This window comes from Chionomys nivalis, chromosome 1 (assembly GCF_950005125.1).
Source record: "Chionomys nivalis chromosome 1, mChiNiv1.1, whole genome shotgun sequence".
Classification (NCBI taxonomy): Eukaryota; Metazoa; Chordata; class Mammalia; order Rodentia; family Cricetidae; genus Chionomys; species Chionomys nivalis.
This window is the reverse complement of record NC_080086.1, coordinates 39,297,154-39,314,810: the sequence shown is the minus strand read 5'-3', so window position 1 is coordinate 39,314,810 and position 17,657 is coordinate 39,297,154. Positions and strand designations below refer to the sequence as shown.

The window sequence follows — 17,657 nt, the reverse complement described above, 5'->3', positions numbered from 1 at the left end:
CATAGAATCAACTGCATATGTATCCTCAGTAAGATACCTGGAAAGTAAAACCACTCCTTACTATTTATAAACTCCAATTGTAGAGGTCAAAACCATGCATTTCCAGAAGACTGTTGTTAGATTGCTGAGAGGCAATAGAAACTGCGGTGTAGTTGCATCTCTGTCCCTTGTCTAATTGAATGGCATACACATCCAAATGTCGCTTAAATTTAAATACCTTCATCTGCTCTGCCACCTGATCACCCAGTCACTCTTTGCTCCCTTGTTGTAGGGATCCTCTTGTTTGTTCCCTGCTGATCAGCCCCCAAAATAACCACACAGAAACTGTATTAATTAAATCACTGATTGGTCCATTAGCTCTAGCTTATTATTGGCTAACTCTTACATCTTAATTTAACCCATTTCTAGTAATTTGTGTATCACCAGCGTCTGTCCCAGTGGGGTTACATGACTTCTCCCTGGCTCTGCCTCCTTTCTCCCAGAATTCAATTTAGTTTTACTAAATTCACCTAGCTCTACTCTGCCCTAACAACAGGCCAAGGACGTTTCTTTATTCATCAGTGGTATTCTCAGCATACAGAGGGGAATCTCACATCATTCCCTGGTCCTGTTCTCATTTTCTTCTCTCTCCTGCAGCTTTTCTATCTCCTTTTACATCTCATTTTCTCCCTTCTCCCACTATTCTTTTTTCCTTCACAATCATTTTTATTTCAATTTACATGAAATCTTTCTAAAAACCACAGATATAATCCTGGACTGAATCACAACACATGTATCCATTGGCTAATCTCAACAGCTGTCCTTATGTGTGCAATTTATTTTCAAATATATTAGTGACTCTTGTATTACCGAGCTGCAGTGAGTAAAAAGCAAGATTATACACACGGTTTTTATTTTAAATTACTTAGTTGTTTATCTTTATGATGAATATTCCCTTAACGATGCATAGTACTTGAGACTGGAGAGATGGTTCAATATTTAAGAGCACTTGCTTCCAAAACCATGAGGACTAGAGTTAAGATCCCATCACTGACGTAAGGAACCATTAAGTTTTCCTTGAAAAATGCCTGTAACACCATATCCAAGAGAAGACAGAGGCATGGAACTTTTGTAGCTTCTGAACCCTGAGCTCATGAAGAAACAATGCATCAGCAGAGGAACACAGAGAGAGTAATAGGAGACTATTCACTCTGTACATGTCTTCACACAGACTATTACACAGATGCACACAGCCATACACAACCAAAAACTGAGCCTTTCTTTGTTCCACCCTCACTTGTTTTTTTTCTTTTCTTCCTGCCTTTCCCCTTATCAATCAACCTCTTCTTTTTTTCTGTTTCCACTTCCTTCTTTCTTTTCTGTCCTTTCCTCCCTACTACAGTATCACCCCCCTCTGTCTCTTTGATTTCTCTTTCTTTCTCAGATTATTCGCCTAGCTGTATTAGCTGTATGTTGCATTTACTATTATATAACAGAAGAAAAGTGATCAAACAAATCACACAGTATTTTAATTTTGTGTGTTATGATTAGAAGAGAGAATAATCCTATTTGGGAGAAAAGTTTTTCTAGATTTACAAAAAATCTAGAAATTTTTCTTTCTAGTCTGAAAAAGAGCAGTTGAAGTTATAGTTTTATATTCATATATATTTACATATTATATATTATTATATATATACATATATATTTACAACACTATTTCCCGAATTAAAAGGCATGTTCCATGATTCTTCCAACAGGGTCTCACTACATAACACAGGCTGATCTTGAACTCAAAGTCCCCCTGCACTCACCTTACTAGTACTGAGATAATAAGCACTCACTACTGTGCCATGCTCCTCAGAACACATTTTTTACTTCATTTTGAATTTAGTGTTTCATAAGGAATTCTAGTTATGTGTTTAAAAAAGGACTCAAAGCATATAAACAAGAAAACTGGGTTTAATAAGGCAGAAGTATCATCTCCATGATGACTTGAAACTCAATCTTAACCTTAACAAATCACAAGAAATATACACACATAAACATGTTTGGTTCTGTGGAATAACAAAATGTCAAGTGTATTTTATGTTAGTTTAATAGAAAACTTTATACTTATCTTTTCTAATCTGTTGCTCTGACCTTCAAAAGATTGCTTTTGGTCATGAAACCCTGTGTTTACTCTCTTAGAAGACCTTCGACTTCTTAGGGGCTTATGAATCTTGCTGTTGAAGCATATGTCTTTTTCTAGCCCCCCCCCCACATACTTATATGTACTGTATCTAAGCCCTGCTCATCAATCATGCTATATTTATGTTTATTCAGTGTATGTATTTTAATTTGGACACTACTAAAAATGGAAAAAATGAATTTCAAATTGAAACAATTGTAAGAAAGTAAAATGAAGCAGTCTTCAAGCAGGGCATTCTGGGTGGGCTCATGGCCGAAAATGAGATGGTTTGACTTCCCAGCTTCTCTTGCTTGCTGGAGTTCTCTACTCATCAGAAGCAGCCTGATCGCTGCTATGGCTGTAGAACATTGCAATGATCTCTTTTTAGCTGACATCAAATTGTATTCATAAGAATTGGAGGATGAGTTCATAGGACATCACTCCTTTTTCCTCTTTTTCTGTTTTTCTTCTACTAGAAATTTGTGAGTTATTCTTGGTGTTAAATTCTATACCCACAAGAAAATCAGGGATGACACAATACTGGTTTCCAAAACCATTCGTTTCTTCCTACAGGAAACTCTATGAACCATCCAAAAAATCAGAGAATGCAAATGAAAATCTTGGCTAGGGACTAATAATAGTTCAAACAGAAGAGTATTTGCCAAGCATTCAGGAAGCCCTAGGTTTGAGGATCCCACAAACCAGGTATGGTATATAATTGTCACCCAAACATGAAATAGATGAAGACAAAGAGGTCAGAAACTCAAGGTCATCCTTAGCTACAGAGACCCTTCAAGGATATCCTGTGCTAAAGACTAAGTCTCAAACCCACACTTATATATCATGGTTATTATGAAATTTGGAGATAAATTATGACTTAGAACTGAATTAAAACATGGAAGTGAATGGGAGGAAGCCCCCAGGTTGTTCTCTTTTCTATGTATTAAAGAACAATTCTTTCACTGTACATGAAGCAAAATAACAGTAAGTCGGGTAATGGCCATCAACAGAGAAAATGACCATCCTTTCCTTAGCGTCTCCTGAGGGTCAAATGCCAAGCCATGAATAGCTCTCTCCACACAGCCTAGCCCACAGATAGTCAGCAACAAACTCACATTGCTTGTGATGCAGTAACCCACTGTGAACCCATCAGTATTTCCCCACCTCTCTCATCCAATTTATCTCTCACTCATCCTCACTTACAAAGAGAAATATACCTATGCAGTCTACCTTTGGGACTCAATTCTGACCTCCTCACATTCCTTGTTTTATGTGTGTATAATAGAAAGCACTTGGATTGATTTTTATCCTGCAATTCTCTATGTGTGGTCATCACAAAAGTTTTCACTGAAGTAAATGTTTATAAAATTAAATCTTTTTGTCATTGATATTCCTCTTCAAAAAAGAAATGTGATCTCTTGAGGAAAAGAAGTATAAGTCAGCAACTACTTATTTATTTTTAAATTGTGCAAAATTACAGCAAGTTCCTTTTGAGTCTTACAGGATTGCCACAGGATTTTCTACTCTCTGCAACATCTCCAACTCTGCAGCATCCACCTTCCTGCCTTATGTCCCTACCTTACCCTTAGCTAAAATCAGACACTTTTGTTAGGACAAGAATATAGACTAACTCTGTTTTTAAATGCCCTGCAACATTTTTCCTTAATTAGAGTTATTTATTGTTTTCAGTAGATTCAAGCATTAATATTAAGAATAATTATGTACCAGTGCCATAAAAGACTCGAATCTCAATAAATATGTAATCAATTATAGTCAATATTCCTATATGTACATAACACAAGGTTTAAAAGTGCTTCCAGGGCTGGGAAGTTGACAAAGTGGATAAAGGACTCTCTATGAAAGTAAGAGAAACTGATATTTCATCTGCAGAACCCCCATAAAGCTAGACCTATATCTCATATCTGTGATCAACACTCTTAATGCAAATGGAAAGGACTGTTGGAGGAAGTCCTGAAAGATTTGGGGCCAGAGATCTTGGCACAGACAACAATGAACATGAAACCATATTTCAAAATGTAGTAGGCAAGAACCAACATTCAAGATTGTTCACTGATGCACACATGTATGGTGCTTGCTATATACACAGAAACACACATACACACACACAGAGAGAGAGAGAGAGAGAGAGAGAGAGAGAGAGAGAGAGAGAGATTTTTTATATGTGTTGCCCAGATCAAACATAAATTAAAAAAAAAACTTGGTTTCAGAGAGTTCTTTGCAGAGCAAATAACTTCAACTAACATTTGAAACTAAAATAAAACTCACAGTTGTTTATTCCCTCAGAAACATATAGTGAGCTATCAAATTCATCAGTCATTGGTGACCACTGAGACTTTCTGGGACCTTTTGCTTAAAAGAGAAGACCAATGTCTCTGTTTGGTTCCCAGGCCTATCTTCATCTCCTCCTGTTATGTTCTCATCTAAACAGCATTACCTATATTAATGATATCAGTTCCATTTTCCATATCTATTTGCATATTAATTTGAATATGCATCATCATGAAGGCCTATCATCTGAGAGAGGAATGCATTCCAGAGGACAAGCTAAGCAAGCCCTTCAAAGTCAAGGGTTCCACAGTAGAGTAATCATTAAACATTCTGATGGTGAAAAGCATGTGTCAATTATTCCCGGGTAAAGCAGCTAATTCTTATTCAACAGCAGGAAGTTAGGAGTGTGCATTTGATCAAAGCATGATATATAAATCTCTTGAAGAATTAATAAAATATTATTTTTAAAAACAGAGTGTGCACTTGAAAGTTAAATACTGGACTCTGGATAAAAGTAACAAGCAGAACATCAGGAGAGGAGGAAGGTTAGCTTCTTTGCATATTGGCATCCAGTAAATAATACTTCTAAATTCTCACTTTTTCTCAAACTAAGAGACTTCCTCGCAAACATGATGGTGAGAGTGAAGTAAAGAATATGTATAAGAACATCTCATTTAAGCAGCAAGATTAAAAGAATGAAGTGTTAAGGGAGAATTAATTGGAAAGGCTTTTTATAATTCTGTTGCAAGCTATGCTGTTGTAGATATTTAACACTGCCTTGCAGCATGAGTTTTATGTACTTAATGCCAGTCCTTTGGAGTGTTGTAAATTGATATGTGAATAAAAACAGCAACTGAAGAAACCTAGAAATACTGGATATCAAGCTTTATTAGGTAGTTAAACCATTAGCACACTACATGGGACAAAAAGTAGTCTTGGCTAATTCATAGCTCTGATTTACCTTTGTATACTTGCCCTGTATTTTGTTGCCATGGATATAATGCATTATCTCCTCGGGACTGCAAAATGACTCTCGTAATTGCAATAATGGTAGGAGTCACAGCACCTGTGGTACAACTGACTAATCTCTTCATCAAAGCAAATCAATGCTTCTTGAATTTTGTAAGCAAACTCTTTCATCTCATTGGTTACATTTACAGCCCATGCCTCTTCCTACCTTGGTCCCTAGGAAGCATTAGGTCACTTTGGGTGGGAGAAAAAAGAGAGATTTCATGGACAAACTTCTGCTTTCCCTTCTTATGACAGACCAGACAGACAAGAAAACAAAACAAAACAACAAAACCAAACAAACAATAACAAAAACCATTATCACCCAAATCAGGCTTAATGGGCTTATTTATAGGAGACTGGGTGAAGGGTTGTTTAAAAGTGCTTTAATGATCCAGCTGCATCCTTAGAGTTCCCTGCATCCCCCTGCATGATTATTAAACTGCTCAGCTGGTCAGCTGGTTAGAAAGTTCCTATTTATAACCTTGGGGGCGAACCTTGGGACTCCTTTACATTTTGTGAGTTTTGTTTATTTTTGTGATTTTCACTTACTTTCTGAGTCTTCAGTAGCCTCCCTCTGATGAGAGATGGAAATCACTACCTAACAGAAAGAAGGTCATGGGTTTTGACAGATTCAAATCATCCCTGAATGTTTCGAGGAAATTCAACATTCCTTACTCCCAGTGCTTGCCATCAAGTTTGGGCAACTGTGGAGAGGGAACCTGAAATGACCCTATCCTATACTGAGGAATATCTTGCATATCACCTTAGAACCTTCATCTGGCGATGGATTGAGATAGAGACAGAAACCCAATTTGGAGCAACGGACTGAGCTCTTAAGGTCCAAATGAGGAGCAGAAGGAGGGAGAACATGAGCAAGGAAGTCAGGACACACGAGGGGTGCACCCACCCACAGTGACAGTGGAATTGATCTATTGGGAGCTCACCAAGGCCAGCTGGACTGGGACTGAATAAGCAAGGGATGAAACCAGACTCTTTGAACATGGCGGACAATGAAGGCTATGAGAAGCCAAGGACAGTGGCACTAGGTTTTGATCCTAATACATGAACTGGCTTTGTGGGACTTAGCCTGTTTGGATGCTCACCTTCCTGGACCTAGATAGAAGTGGGAGGACCTTGGACTTCCCGCAGGGCAGGGAATTTGGACTGCTCTTCAGTATCAAGAGGAAGGGGGAATGGAGTGGGGGGAGGGGGAGAGGAGTAGGGAGAGGGGTAAGGGAGTGGGGGAGGGGGCAATGCATGGGAGGGGGGAGGGAAATGGGAAACGGGGAGGAGGTGGAAATTTTAATTTAAAAAGAATAAAATAAATAAAGAAAAAAAAGAAAAAAAAGATTGGAGCATAATCAGATACCATGTCATAAAAGAGCCAGGAGTTAAAGTAAATACTTCATGAATAGCCAACACTTCAAGGTTATCAACTATTTGTAGCTGCCTGTTGTGGCTTAAATCTGAAATCCCCCCCCCATAGGCTTATACTTCAAATTTGTAGTGTCCAATTGATGTCTTTTTGGTATCATCCTGGAAACTTTGCAAGATGGGGCCTAGCTAGAGGATGTAGGTTACCATTTACAGGTTCTTGGGAGTGTATTATGCCTGGCTACTTCCTGTCAATCTCTTCTTCTTCATGCTGATGTGACTAGCTGCTGTCTGCCACAGGCATCATGGGCCATGATGTATTGTTCATGTACATGGGCCATATAGACTGAAGCCTCTGAAGCTGCCAGTCAGCATACCTCTTTTCTCCCTTAAACTGTCTTTTTCAAGCTACTTTGTCACCGTGATAAAATCAATTGCTACAGTAGGGAAATAATACCTAACTGATATTTGTGGTTGTTGGTAAATAAACTCCCCACATCTGGTTCCCTATAACAATGCTACATTTTTCAAGTTCTGTTAGTCTGACAAATTTCATTCTGAAGTCTTCCCTGAGCCTCTAATACGTTAATGTATCAGGTGACTCTCCAAGAAAGGCATAAAGTCTGAAGTGTTTCTCCAGCAATAAAATATTTCATTACCAAAAACAGTTCTAGTCTTTTCGAAAGTGTTCTTTCTGGGATAAATGCCCACATTAAAGCACGCTAGAACCTGTTCCCCTGTATTATTGAGCCGAAGTCATTTCATAGTGTGAGTTTATAGCAGTCATAATACCTCCAATATTGCCTTTTTGAGTACTATAAAAACAGGAAAAATTTGCAAAAGATCATGTTAGAAAATTAATATTAAAAACGAATAGGCTTATAAAATAAGTTAGATGGTACTGTTAGCACGGTAAACATGGCCTTACAGCATTCAAATGATGCTAAGATATAATTCCTGGACTACTTGAAAGTTCTTATACTTTGATTTCTGTTTAAAATTTTTGTAATAAAAAGTTGGAATCCAGTGAAATAGGTGAAATATTAATTTCATGTACATAGATAAAAGTCAATGAGATGCTACATGGAAAATGAAAGCAGTATAGGAGGCAGCAAAACCAACTGACATAGAACATAAGAACACTTAACCATTATCAGAGCAGAGCTAGAGTGGTAGCTCAGTAGTGAAAAGCACTGGCTGCTCTTCCAAAAGATCCAGGTTCAATTCCCACCACCCACAAGGAAGCTCAGAAAAGTCTCACTTTTAGTAAAATTTCCATCCAAGGTAAATTTATTTTAAAACAACATTAATTGGTGACATTTAGTCACTGGTTGCTTGAGCTGTGCTATTTTTTCCTGAAATTAGGTCTTTGATAATAACATTTATTTCAGAAATTAAAAATTAAAAAAAAAGAAATATCAGGTTCAGGGGCACAAACCCAATATGCCAGTGTTTGGGGAACAGAGCTTATAAGATTGCTCTAAGTTCAAGGCCATCCTGTTTGTAGCAAATTTCTACCAATCAAAGGGCAGGGATTTTTTTTAGCTTGCTATTTGAATATGTTATCAAGCCTTAATAACATGAACTTCACTGTTAGTATATGAAAAGACTGGTTAAATAAACAGCCTCTAAATTGTACATAAATACAATTACATGTCGAATTAGGGTATATATTCAAAAGACACTAAACCCGGTGAAAAAGTTGTGATGTGTTACAATATCCAGTGGTAATATTAGGACAGCCAGAGAGACAAAAAGATTTTAATTGATTCTTCACATTGTTCTACAGAATGGCTCTTCATATGAATCAATTGCTTACATCTGAAAGACCAAAATTACACAGATAGGACTCAGCATGGCAGCTCATGTCTGTCTTGCCAGCCCTTGGGAAGCAGAGGCAGAAGGATCACAGTTCCAGGCCTGCCTGGGCTGTGGAGTAGCACATTTCCTAAAACAATCATAATTAATTTGAATTTATTTATTTGCTTGATTGAACAGGAGGATAAAATCTGATACTCTTGGAGTGAGAATATTTAAAAAAAAAACTCTACTATTTTTCAGTCTGAGTATGGTAGCACATGCCTTTAATTTCAGCACTCAGAATGCAGAGAAAAACTAACTAATTATTTTTACATGTATGAGTGCATGCCTCCACATATGTTTGAGCATTGCATGGGTGCCTGGTACTCCTGGAGGTGAGAACAGGGTATCAGATCCTGTGGCCCTGAAGTTGCAGATTTTTGTGAGCCTCCATGAAAACTGAATCTGAGTCCTGTGCAAGAAGACCAACTCTTTCTAACCATCAAGGCATCTTTCCAGCCCAGAATGCTTGTTTAAGCATGATTTAGCAATCAAAAGTAATAAAAGAAAAAAAATTAGAAAAAAATGAATGAATTTTTATCTGGAAAAAGATACTTCAGAGAAAGATGCAAAATAGGGGAAATATTTGCAATTTATTCATCTGTATAATTAGTAAAGCTTTTAAAATAGAAGAGGAAATAAGGGGTTTTGTTTGTGTTTGTACAAATTGGCTAGATTGTGAACAACTGATATTCTTTCACATGAAAAGGTGTTAGAATTTCAATATAAGGAAAATGCAAGTAATGGGCTAGGGAGGTTACTCCGTGGGTAAAGTGTTGCTATGCAAGCCTGAAGACCTCAGTTCAAATTTTCAGAATTCTTGTGAATATGTAAGCCACACACATCACTGTAACCTGAGTTTGTGGGGCAGAGACTAAAGATTCTCCATGGCTTGTTGGTTTCCAACATTGCTTCAAGTGAGAGACCCTGTGTTCAGGCAATAAGGCAGAAAGAGTAAGAGTCCAGACGCCCTCCTCTGGCTCTATTTTGCAACTATCCAGATGTGTGTTTATATGATACAAAAAGACACAAAGAAAATAAACTTAAAAGAGACAGTTGGAAGCTCTCCTGTATCAAAGTCACATTGAAATTTTGCAATGTCTTCTGCTGGCATAGTGCTGAGGAAGCAGAAAGTTTTCTGTCTTGTGACTGGTACAGCAAAATAGTGCAGTCCCCTAAAAGGGGAGTTTACTGGTACAGATCAACAATAGAGATGGATTTACCCTTGTTAAAGGTGTTGGTTTGAAAGAAAATAGCCACCAAAGGGATTTGCACTATTAGGAGGTGTGGTCTTATTGGAGTAGGTGTGATTTTGTTGGAGGAAGTGTGTCAGTGTGGAGGTAAGCTTTGAGGTCTCATAAATGCTCAAGATACACCTAGTGTCACCATACACTTCCTGTTGCCTAGAAGATGTAGGACCTCAGTTGCCTCTCCAGCAACATGTCTGCCTACACACAATCGTGTTACACCAAACTGAACCTCTGAAACTGTAAGCCACCACCTCAATTAAATGTTTTCCTTCTAAGAGTTGTTGTGATCATAGTGTCTCTTCATAATAATAGACATCCTAACTAAGACATTCAGACAATCCCGTGTTTCAGAATCTATCCTGAAAAACAAAAGTTTGTAAAAAAAAAAAAATAGCATGTGCACCCCCCACCCCCACACCACACTCTTCATTACACTATGTGTTATAAATAATTTGCTAGACATGTTGTTAGGATATTCTGAGGACATTAGATGCTTATTATACAATGGCTTAAATTAATAATTATTGCATTGCACTGTCATTAAGAATGAGGAATTTCCTTGAAAGGGAAATTAGAGATAATTGTCAAGATTAAGTAGAACTCTTCGATTCACCTTGAAAATAGCACTGGTTTTGTGAAGATTTTATCTTAAAGTGAAACAAACCAAAAACCCTACTCTGCATAGAATCTACAGCTCCAGTGGCAAGTGGTGAGCATGTTTCATCAACATGTGAATGAAGCTTCCTAATGTACTAAACTGTCTACCACAGGAGCTATCAATGTATATTCATCAAAGTAAAAATATAAATTTGGATACATATTCTAAATTTGGGATTTCTTTCATGGAGATTATAATTTGCATTATAATATTAAATGTTCTCTCTGGGCATAATGGTTCATATCTTTAATCCCAGCATTTAGGAGATTATGAGATAGTAGATTACCATGAGTTCAAGAATACCCTGGCCTACATAGATAATTCTAGGATAACTGGGGATACAGAATGAGAATTTTAGGTTCAAAAATAGTACATACAGAAAAACAAACACTCTGAGAAAATCTCTCAGTAATGAACCTAAAACTTAACACAGCATGTGTCATGAGTCCTGTGTGTGTTTTCAGAATGATAGAGGTTATGGAATTTATACTACTTCATTATGACACAAATGTGCCCTAAGAGACAATGAGAAATGTTCCTGTCAAGAAAAATGTAGTATGTAGATGCTTACTTTTCTTAGAAGGACAAGAGTTCTGATATCATGTACTTAGTGAGTTTATAATTTATCTATTTGGAGACCAGTGAATTGTCTCAGTGGGCAAAGGCATGTGCTTCACAGCCTAATGGCCTGAGTTTGATTTCTACATCCTACCAAGGAAAGATAGAATCAATTCTTCCAACTTGTATTGACCTCTTCATAAAAAGTATAAGCGCACACACACACACACACACACACACATACTCTCTCTCTCTCTCTCTCTCTCTCTCTCTCTCTCTCTCACACACACACACACACACATATTTGAGAATATACACATAAATACAAGTGAATATAGTTTTAAACAATTAGAAATTATGTTTTATGATTTGTTCATCCTACTCCTTTTTAAGAGAGGTCTCATCTGCCCCAGGTTGGCCTTCATATCTTGAACTTCCTGCCTTCATATCCCTAGTCCTAGGATTACAGAAACCTGCCAATCATATCTGGCCTGAATAATAATATAAACACAGGTCCTTGAGCATCTGACAGACTTTCAGTGCTGGTTTTGCCATGGAGATAGAGAGGGTATAAATTGCCGTGGAGTCCTATGTTTAGAGTCTTACAATACACTGCCCCTATGGATATAGTAGAAGATTGTAATGTTTAATTAGATTGACAAGCAAAATGCAGTAACTTTGTACTTACGTCAAGGGAGAATTAAACTATTTTTCTATCAAAGGAAATCAAAGAATGCAAGCAAAACCAGATGGATTAACAATAGCCACATGTGTGGGAGAGATGGGATAAATTTCCTGTGCCTCTTTTTCTCTTAATAATGTCAGAAGCTACACATAAAGTCTCACAAACGTGGTCACATTAACATGAGCTCAACAAGGACAAAACCAACAGACATGCCAAAGTGAACAGGGAAAGCCCATGGGGCCCAAATCCTACACAAAGAACTACAGACAAGTGCTGAATGCTGAGCACAGGAGAAATAGTCTTCTCCAGGGAAATGCACAGCAATTAGCTATCTAATACCAAATGGTCAGCCCTGAAAATATTTACAAGTAACATTATATGACTGAGTATATTGTATCTAGGAATATTTGGATATACATATATGCATGTAACAACAATCAATAAAAAAGAAGCCATGATTTGGAAAGAGAACAAGGAAGGTATATGAGAAAGCTTCAAAAGTGGCAAGAGATGGGGGAAATGACATAACTGTATTACAATCTCCAAAATCAAATAAATTTTAGAAAGAATACTCTAAAAGACCACACACACAACAAACAAACAAACAAACAAACCTGGAGAAAAGGTAGAGAAAGGTCAATATGGTAATAACAAACATCATCTATGGTATGACATACTGAGCTGTCGCCATTGCTTTCACACAAGGAGAATGAGGGGCTAGAATACACAACTCACAACATGAGGATGGAACTTAAATAAGCAGAACAAATCTGAGTGGTGTGCATATGAACAGCATCCTTATCAGCCATGACTGGACAGTTGGTGGCAAGCTGAAGAATGATCATCTACTCTGGGTAGGAAAGAGGGTAACATCATATTCTGTGCTTAGTGGAGGACTGGTGAGAGATTACGGGTTCTGAGTGTGTTGTCAGCTCTGCCATTTACAGAGACAAACATGGGGAATGAATCATTAAATAAAGACCTCTAGTCTCATATCCTGACAAAAGAGTAAGACATGATAAATCCTAAATATTCAGAGTATGTCCAAAATGCTTTGGATTGTCTGAGATAGAACTGGTAATACTGTGACATACATCACTTTTGTGTATGAGAAACAGTTGGGAGAGAGAAAAACATTATAAATATAAAGAAATCAGAGTTTCTGCTTTGAGTACACAATTCTCCAGTAATGAACATAGTGGACAGAGAAACATAACAGGAATCCAGGTATGGAAAGGATAATGAGCTCAGGCTTGAAGGTCTGTGTGATCTTGTCTGCTATGTTCCCGTTGTCCTTTCCAGAGCAAACAAACTTTATAGATTTTATTATAGACCCTCACCTTCTTCCAAACTAAGATAGAGGCTAAGAAGCCCTTGGTGTGGTAGGAAAATGTTACTCCAGGTTCCATGCTGGCTTATGACAAAAGCCATCGTAGTGTTCCTTTGAAGTCCTGCTTCTAAGGCATATCCCATAAATCAAAACAGTCAATGTGATAGACTCTAAAGGAAAAGTCCACAAATTAGAAAAAAATGGGACATCATGACCACAGGTGGCTATGTGGATTGCACTGTTAGACTTCTCAAAGTCTCATTATCTTCATACATGATCAAAAGCAGAAGGAAATGTGCACTCCCACTCAACACCGATCTGTCTGTGTTTCTTGTTTTAATGTGCAGGACAGGAGCGAATTGGAAAAGACTCCAATTATGAGCAGGAGGGAAAAGTTCAGTTTGTGATTGATGCTGTGTATGCCATGGCACATGCCCTTCACCACATGAATAAGGATCTGTGTGCTGATTACCGGGGAGTATGCCCGGAGATGGAGCAAGCAGGGGGAAAGAAGCTGTTGAAGTATATCCGCAACGTTAACTTCAATGGTGAGTCTTGAAATGTCTGTACTGATGGGAATGCTGAGCAAATATCAACTCCTATTTCATACATTAAAGAAGTTACATGATGGCTTTGTCGTTGACTCAAGTGAGATAAAAAACCTTGCTAATTATATACTTTTGAGTGATCAAAAAAGTGTGGGAATGGATTGTTGTAAGAAGCTGCGGCGGGGCTGCTTCCCGCCACCCGGCTAGCTTTACCTGAAATAATTACACGGAAACTGTATTCTTTTAAACACTGCCTGGCCCATTAGTTCTAGCCTCTTATTGGCTAATTCTTACATATTGATCTAACCCATTTCTAATATTCTGTGTAGCACCACGAGCTGGCTTACCAGGAAAGATCTTAACCTGCGTCTGTCTGGAGTGGGAGAATCATGGCGATTCACTGACTTGGCACCTTTCTCCCAGCATTCTGTTCTGTTTACTCCAGCCACCTAAGAGTTGGCCTATCAAATGGGTCTAGGCAGTTTCTTTCTTAATTAACCAATGAAAGCAACAGATTAGAAAGAAATCACTCCCACATCAATGGATGAGGAAATGAAACAAAATAGAATCAGTGACTACATACTAGAGGACTATGGTATGTTCTTTTCTTGAAATCCAGGTCTTTCCCATGATGCCATTTTTTTCTTTAGTGAGTATAGGTGAGAGAGAGGGGGAAGAAAGGAAGGGAATCAGGCAGGAGATTCATTGTCCCAAGATTTTAAGGAATGATTCGAAGTTCGTATGCAAGTTACACCTCAGGTTATGAGCTTACCCTTTAAACTTTAAAACCTCATGTGGTAAGCTAACTAAAACAGACTAGTAAACATATATGGGAAAAGTGAGAAAACAGTGCAATAGACATGACAGGCATTGATACTTTTCCTGCAGTCTGAGTCAATAAAAGCACAATGTGCGAGTGATAAAACATTTAATATATCTTGTAACAAATAATTCTACCTATTTCCTAAATTACCACTATAACAACAACAAACATTTTAAGAAGCAAAAAATGAGTAACTTGAGGAAACAACACATGACTATAATGGGTAGAGACAAAGTCACCATATTTAGGCATTTCACATATCTAGTGTCTTAATTAGGTCTTCTGCTGCTGTGATAAAGCACCATGACCAAAATCAACTTGGAGAGAAAGGGTTTATTTAGATTATATTTCATAGAGCAGTCAATAATAGAAGGAAGTGAGGGTAGGAACTCCAGGCAGGATCCTGGAAGTAGGAGCTAAAGCAGAGACTATGTAAGAAATTGTTTATTTCCCTTGGCTTTCCCAGCCTACTTTATTATAAAGCTCAGGAACACCAGCCCCTGGGTAGCACTACCCCCAGTGTGCAGAATCATCCCTATCAATCATTAGTCAAGACAATGTCTTCTAGGATTGCCTAAAGGCAATATGATGGAAGAATTTTCTCAGTAAAAGTTCCTTTCTGTAGCTAAATCTGCCTTGTATCAAGTTGACAAAACAAACAAAATAAACCAGAAGAGCTAGTAAATATGAATTTGGGGGTGTTCATAATTCTGATAGTATCTTTTGCGTGTAACATAACTGAGCAAATATTAAATGTCTTGTCTATAAGGAGAAATAAGTCTGCACATTAAATCAATAGAAATTATTTCTCATTAAAACTGCAGATACCAACATGAATTCGAGTTTGTATGCAGATAGGTATCAAGTAGAAATGCATGAAGATATGTCTGTATGCCTCCAGGTGCTTATATATGTCAACCTAGAGGTCAAACATAGCATCTCAGAATAAACATGAATACCTAGAACCAGTATCTTATGAGGAATATCATTTTCAGTCCAAAGGACCAGAATTCCTTGTAGAAATATATTATTTTTCTGATTTACTTTCCTCATTTTATGTAAATAAATAAATGTGCAAAGAGAAGAAAACATCTGGCTCCCAGTTTGCAACTACCAAACAGCAGGGACCAATCTGTAATTCACATCTCTTTCCAGTCTGCTATGAAGAATTGAACCTTCCTTGTGCATCGTTAAGATGTTGACTTTTCTTTTTTTTTTAAATATAAATGCATTTCTCCAGGGACTTTGGTAAGAAATTCCATTTAGCACCAGGAGCTTTTCTTTAGACCTGTTGAGTACAACTCAATAAATCTGACCTTGACATTGAAGAAAACATTGTTTTAGCTACCGATAGTAGTGTCTGGAAAGTATGACCGTAGCTTCTGCAGGTAGGTAACCTCTTGCTGCAAATGGGAGTGCAGTGGGAGCTAATTTATAAGTTTTTCCTCCTAGTTACCTTTTCCTGTAACACAAATGCACGCAGAGACCTGAGGGCAAATGCTTTCTAGTTGTCTGTGTGTTGACTAATTGGTCTAAGCAGAAATATTTCCTAATGTAAACTTAAACAATTTGGGATATAAAACTCGGAAATAATGACTATATAATTAAATAAGTCTAACCAGGAATGTGTTTATAGCTAGAGTTACTGATTCCTAATAGAAAAAAATTAAAGTTAGATATACATTGTAAAAGCACATCTCAAATATTTTTCTTTCCTCTCTAGAGAGGTGAGACCCAGGTTCACTTTATCTGAATCTGTTTATGACTTGTCTGAAAGGATGTTATGGAATATCTTAAGTATAAACTGAAGTTGAATACTGAGTGGGCTTTCTGATATATTTGTACTACAAACAATAAACCTTATACTACCATTCTGAAAGAAAAACAAGATACTAGATGATACCCTCAAAAGTAAAGACAAATGGTCTGGCCACATTTAAAGCTGGGGATTCCATGAGAGCCAGCATCAGGTTTATACATATAATTCCAATTGCCTTTATTGATGAGATTGATTAAGAAACTGGTACTGTCACTGGCTTGGCCAAAGTGTAGAATTCATGTTCTCATAGACATCCAGCCGTATGATTTAGGATGGGCTGTTGAGCAGAAAAGTAGCAGAACATAACTCAGTACAGAAATTTGGGCTCTGCATGGCATGAAAAGAAAGGAGAAGAGAAAACTTTGGGGGTAAATGCTTTGATGCAGAAGATAGTTTTATTTTCTGGGCATCAGGTTCTCAGAGTATTTTGTTCTGGACAAAAAGCAGTTTCTGCCACACACGCTGACATCACTACAGACTTCAGACCTGGCTACATTCTCTCTGTTGTCATCTGTTTTCTGTTACCTGTTAGATCACGGATCCTCTAGTGTTTGTTCTCTCTTTCTCTTTCTCTCTCTCCCCACCTCCATCCATCCCCTTTCCTTTCTCATACCCCACTGTAGTTCTAGCTCTAGACAGAGTTGATAAGAAAGCATGGTATGTGCTGTGCTTTGAAACACCACACACACACCAATACCTCATAGATGTGGGCAAACTTAAGATAACCTTAACTCATAGCTACTTTTATCTTTGCCTTTTTACTTTGTAACTCCTGGCAGGTAGGCAATGCTAAGTTATATCACAGAGTTTGGAGCCCCACAAAAATGAAAAATTCTTTAAGAGAAACTCTGTTTCTTCTATTGGAACAGAATGCTCATTCCCTTCAAGACCTTTATCATGTTCCCTGTGTTGGGATGATCTGTCTCCTCACACTCCTAATATTCTATTATAAGACATACTCATAGTTGCCTATAGCTATGAGCCTGTAACTTTCTCAATAGAGTTCTGTGGGGGCTGGTAGCATGTTTCACCAGCTAAGAGTCCTTTCTACTCTTTCATAGAACCCCAGTTATGTTCCCAACACAAGGGTTGAATGACTCTCAATTGCCTATAATTCCGGCTCCAGGATCTTCACCAGAACCTGCATTCACATAATGTAAACATTCTCATTCTCTCTCTCTCTCTCTCTCTCTCTCTCTCTCTCTCTCTCTCTCTCTCTCTCTTTCTCTCTCTCTCCTATCTTTCCATCCCTTCCTCTTTCTCCCTCCGTCCCTCCCTTCCTTCCTCCCTCCCTCCCTCGTGATCT

General features: G+C 37.8%; 1 protein-coding gene across 3 annotated transcripts in view; it reads left to right on the top strand.

The window, feature by feature from the left end:
* Positions 1-17,657, top strand: part of Grm7 (glutamate metabotropic receptor 7) — an 897,233-nt gene that overhangs the window by 576,452 nt on the left and 303,124 nt on the right. For all 3 annotated transcript variants that reach the window (XM_057768699.1, XM_057768691.1, XM_057768684.1), the window contains exon 6: positions 13,509-13,709. In XM_057768699.1, the coding sequence (XP_057624682.1) occupies positions 13,509-13,709 (201 nt within the window). The remainder of the gene's footprint in view (positions 1-13,508; positions 13,710-17,657) is intronic.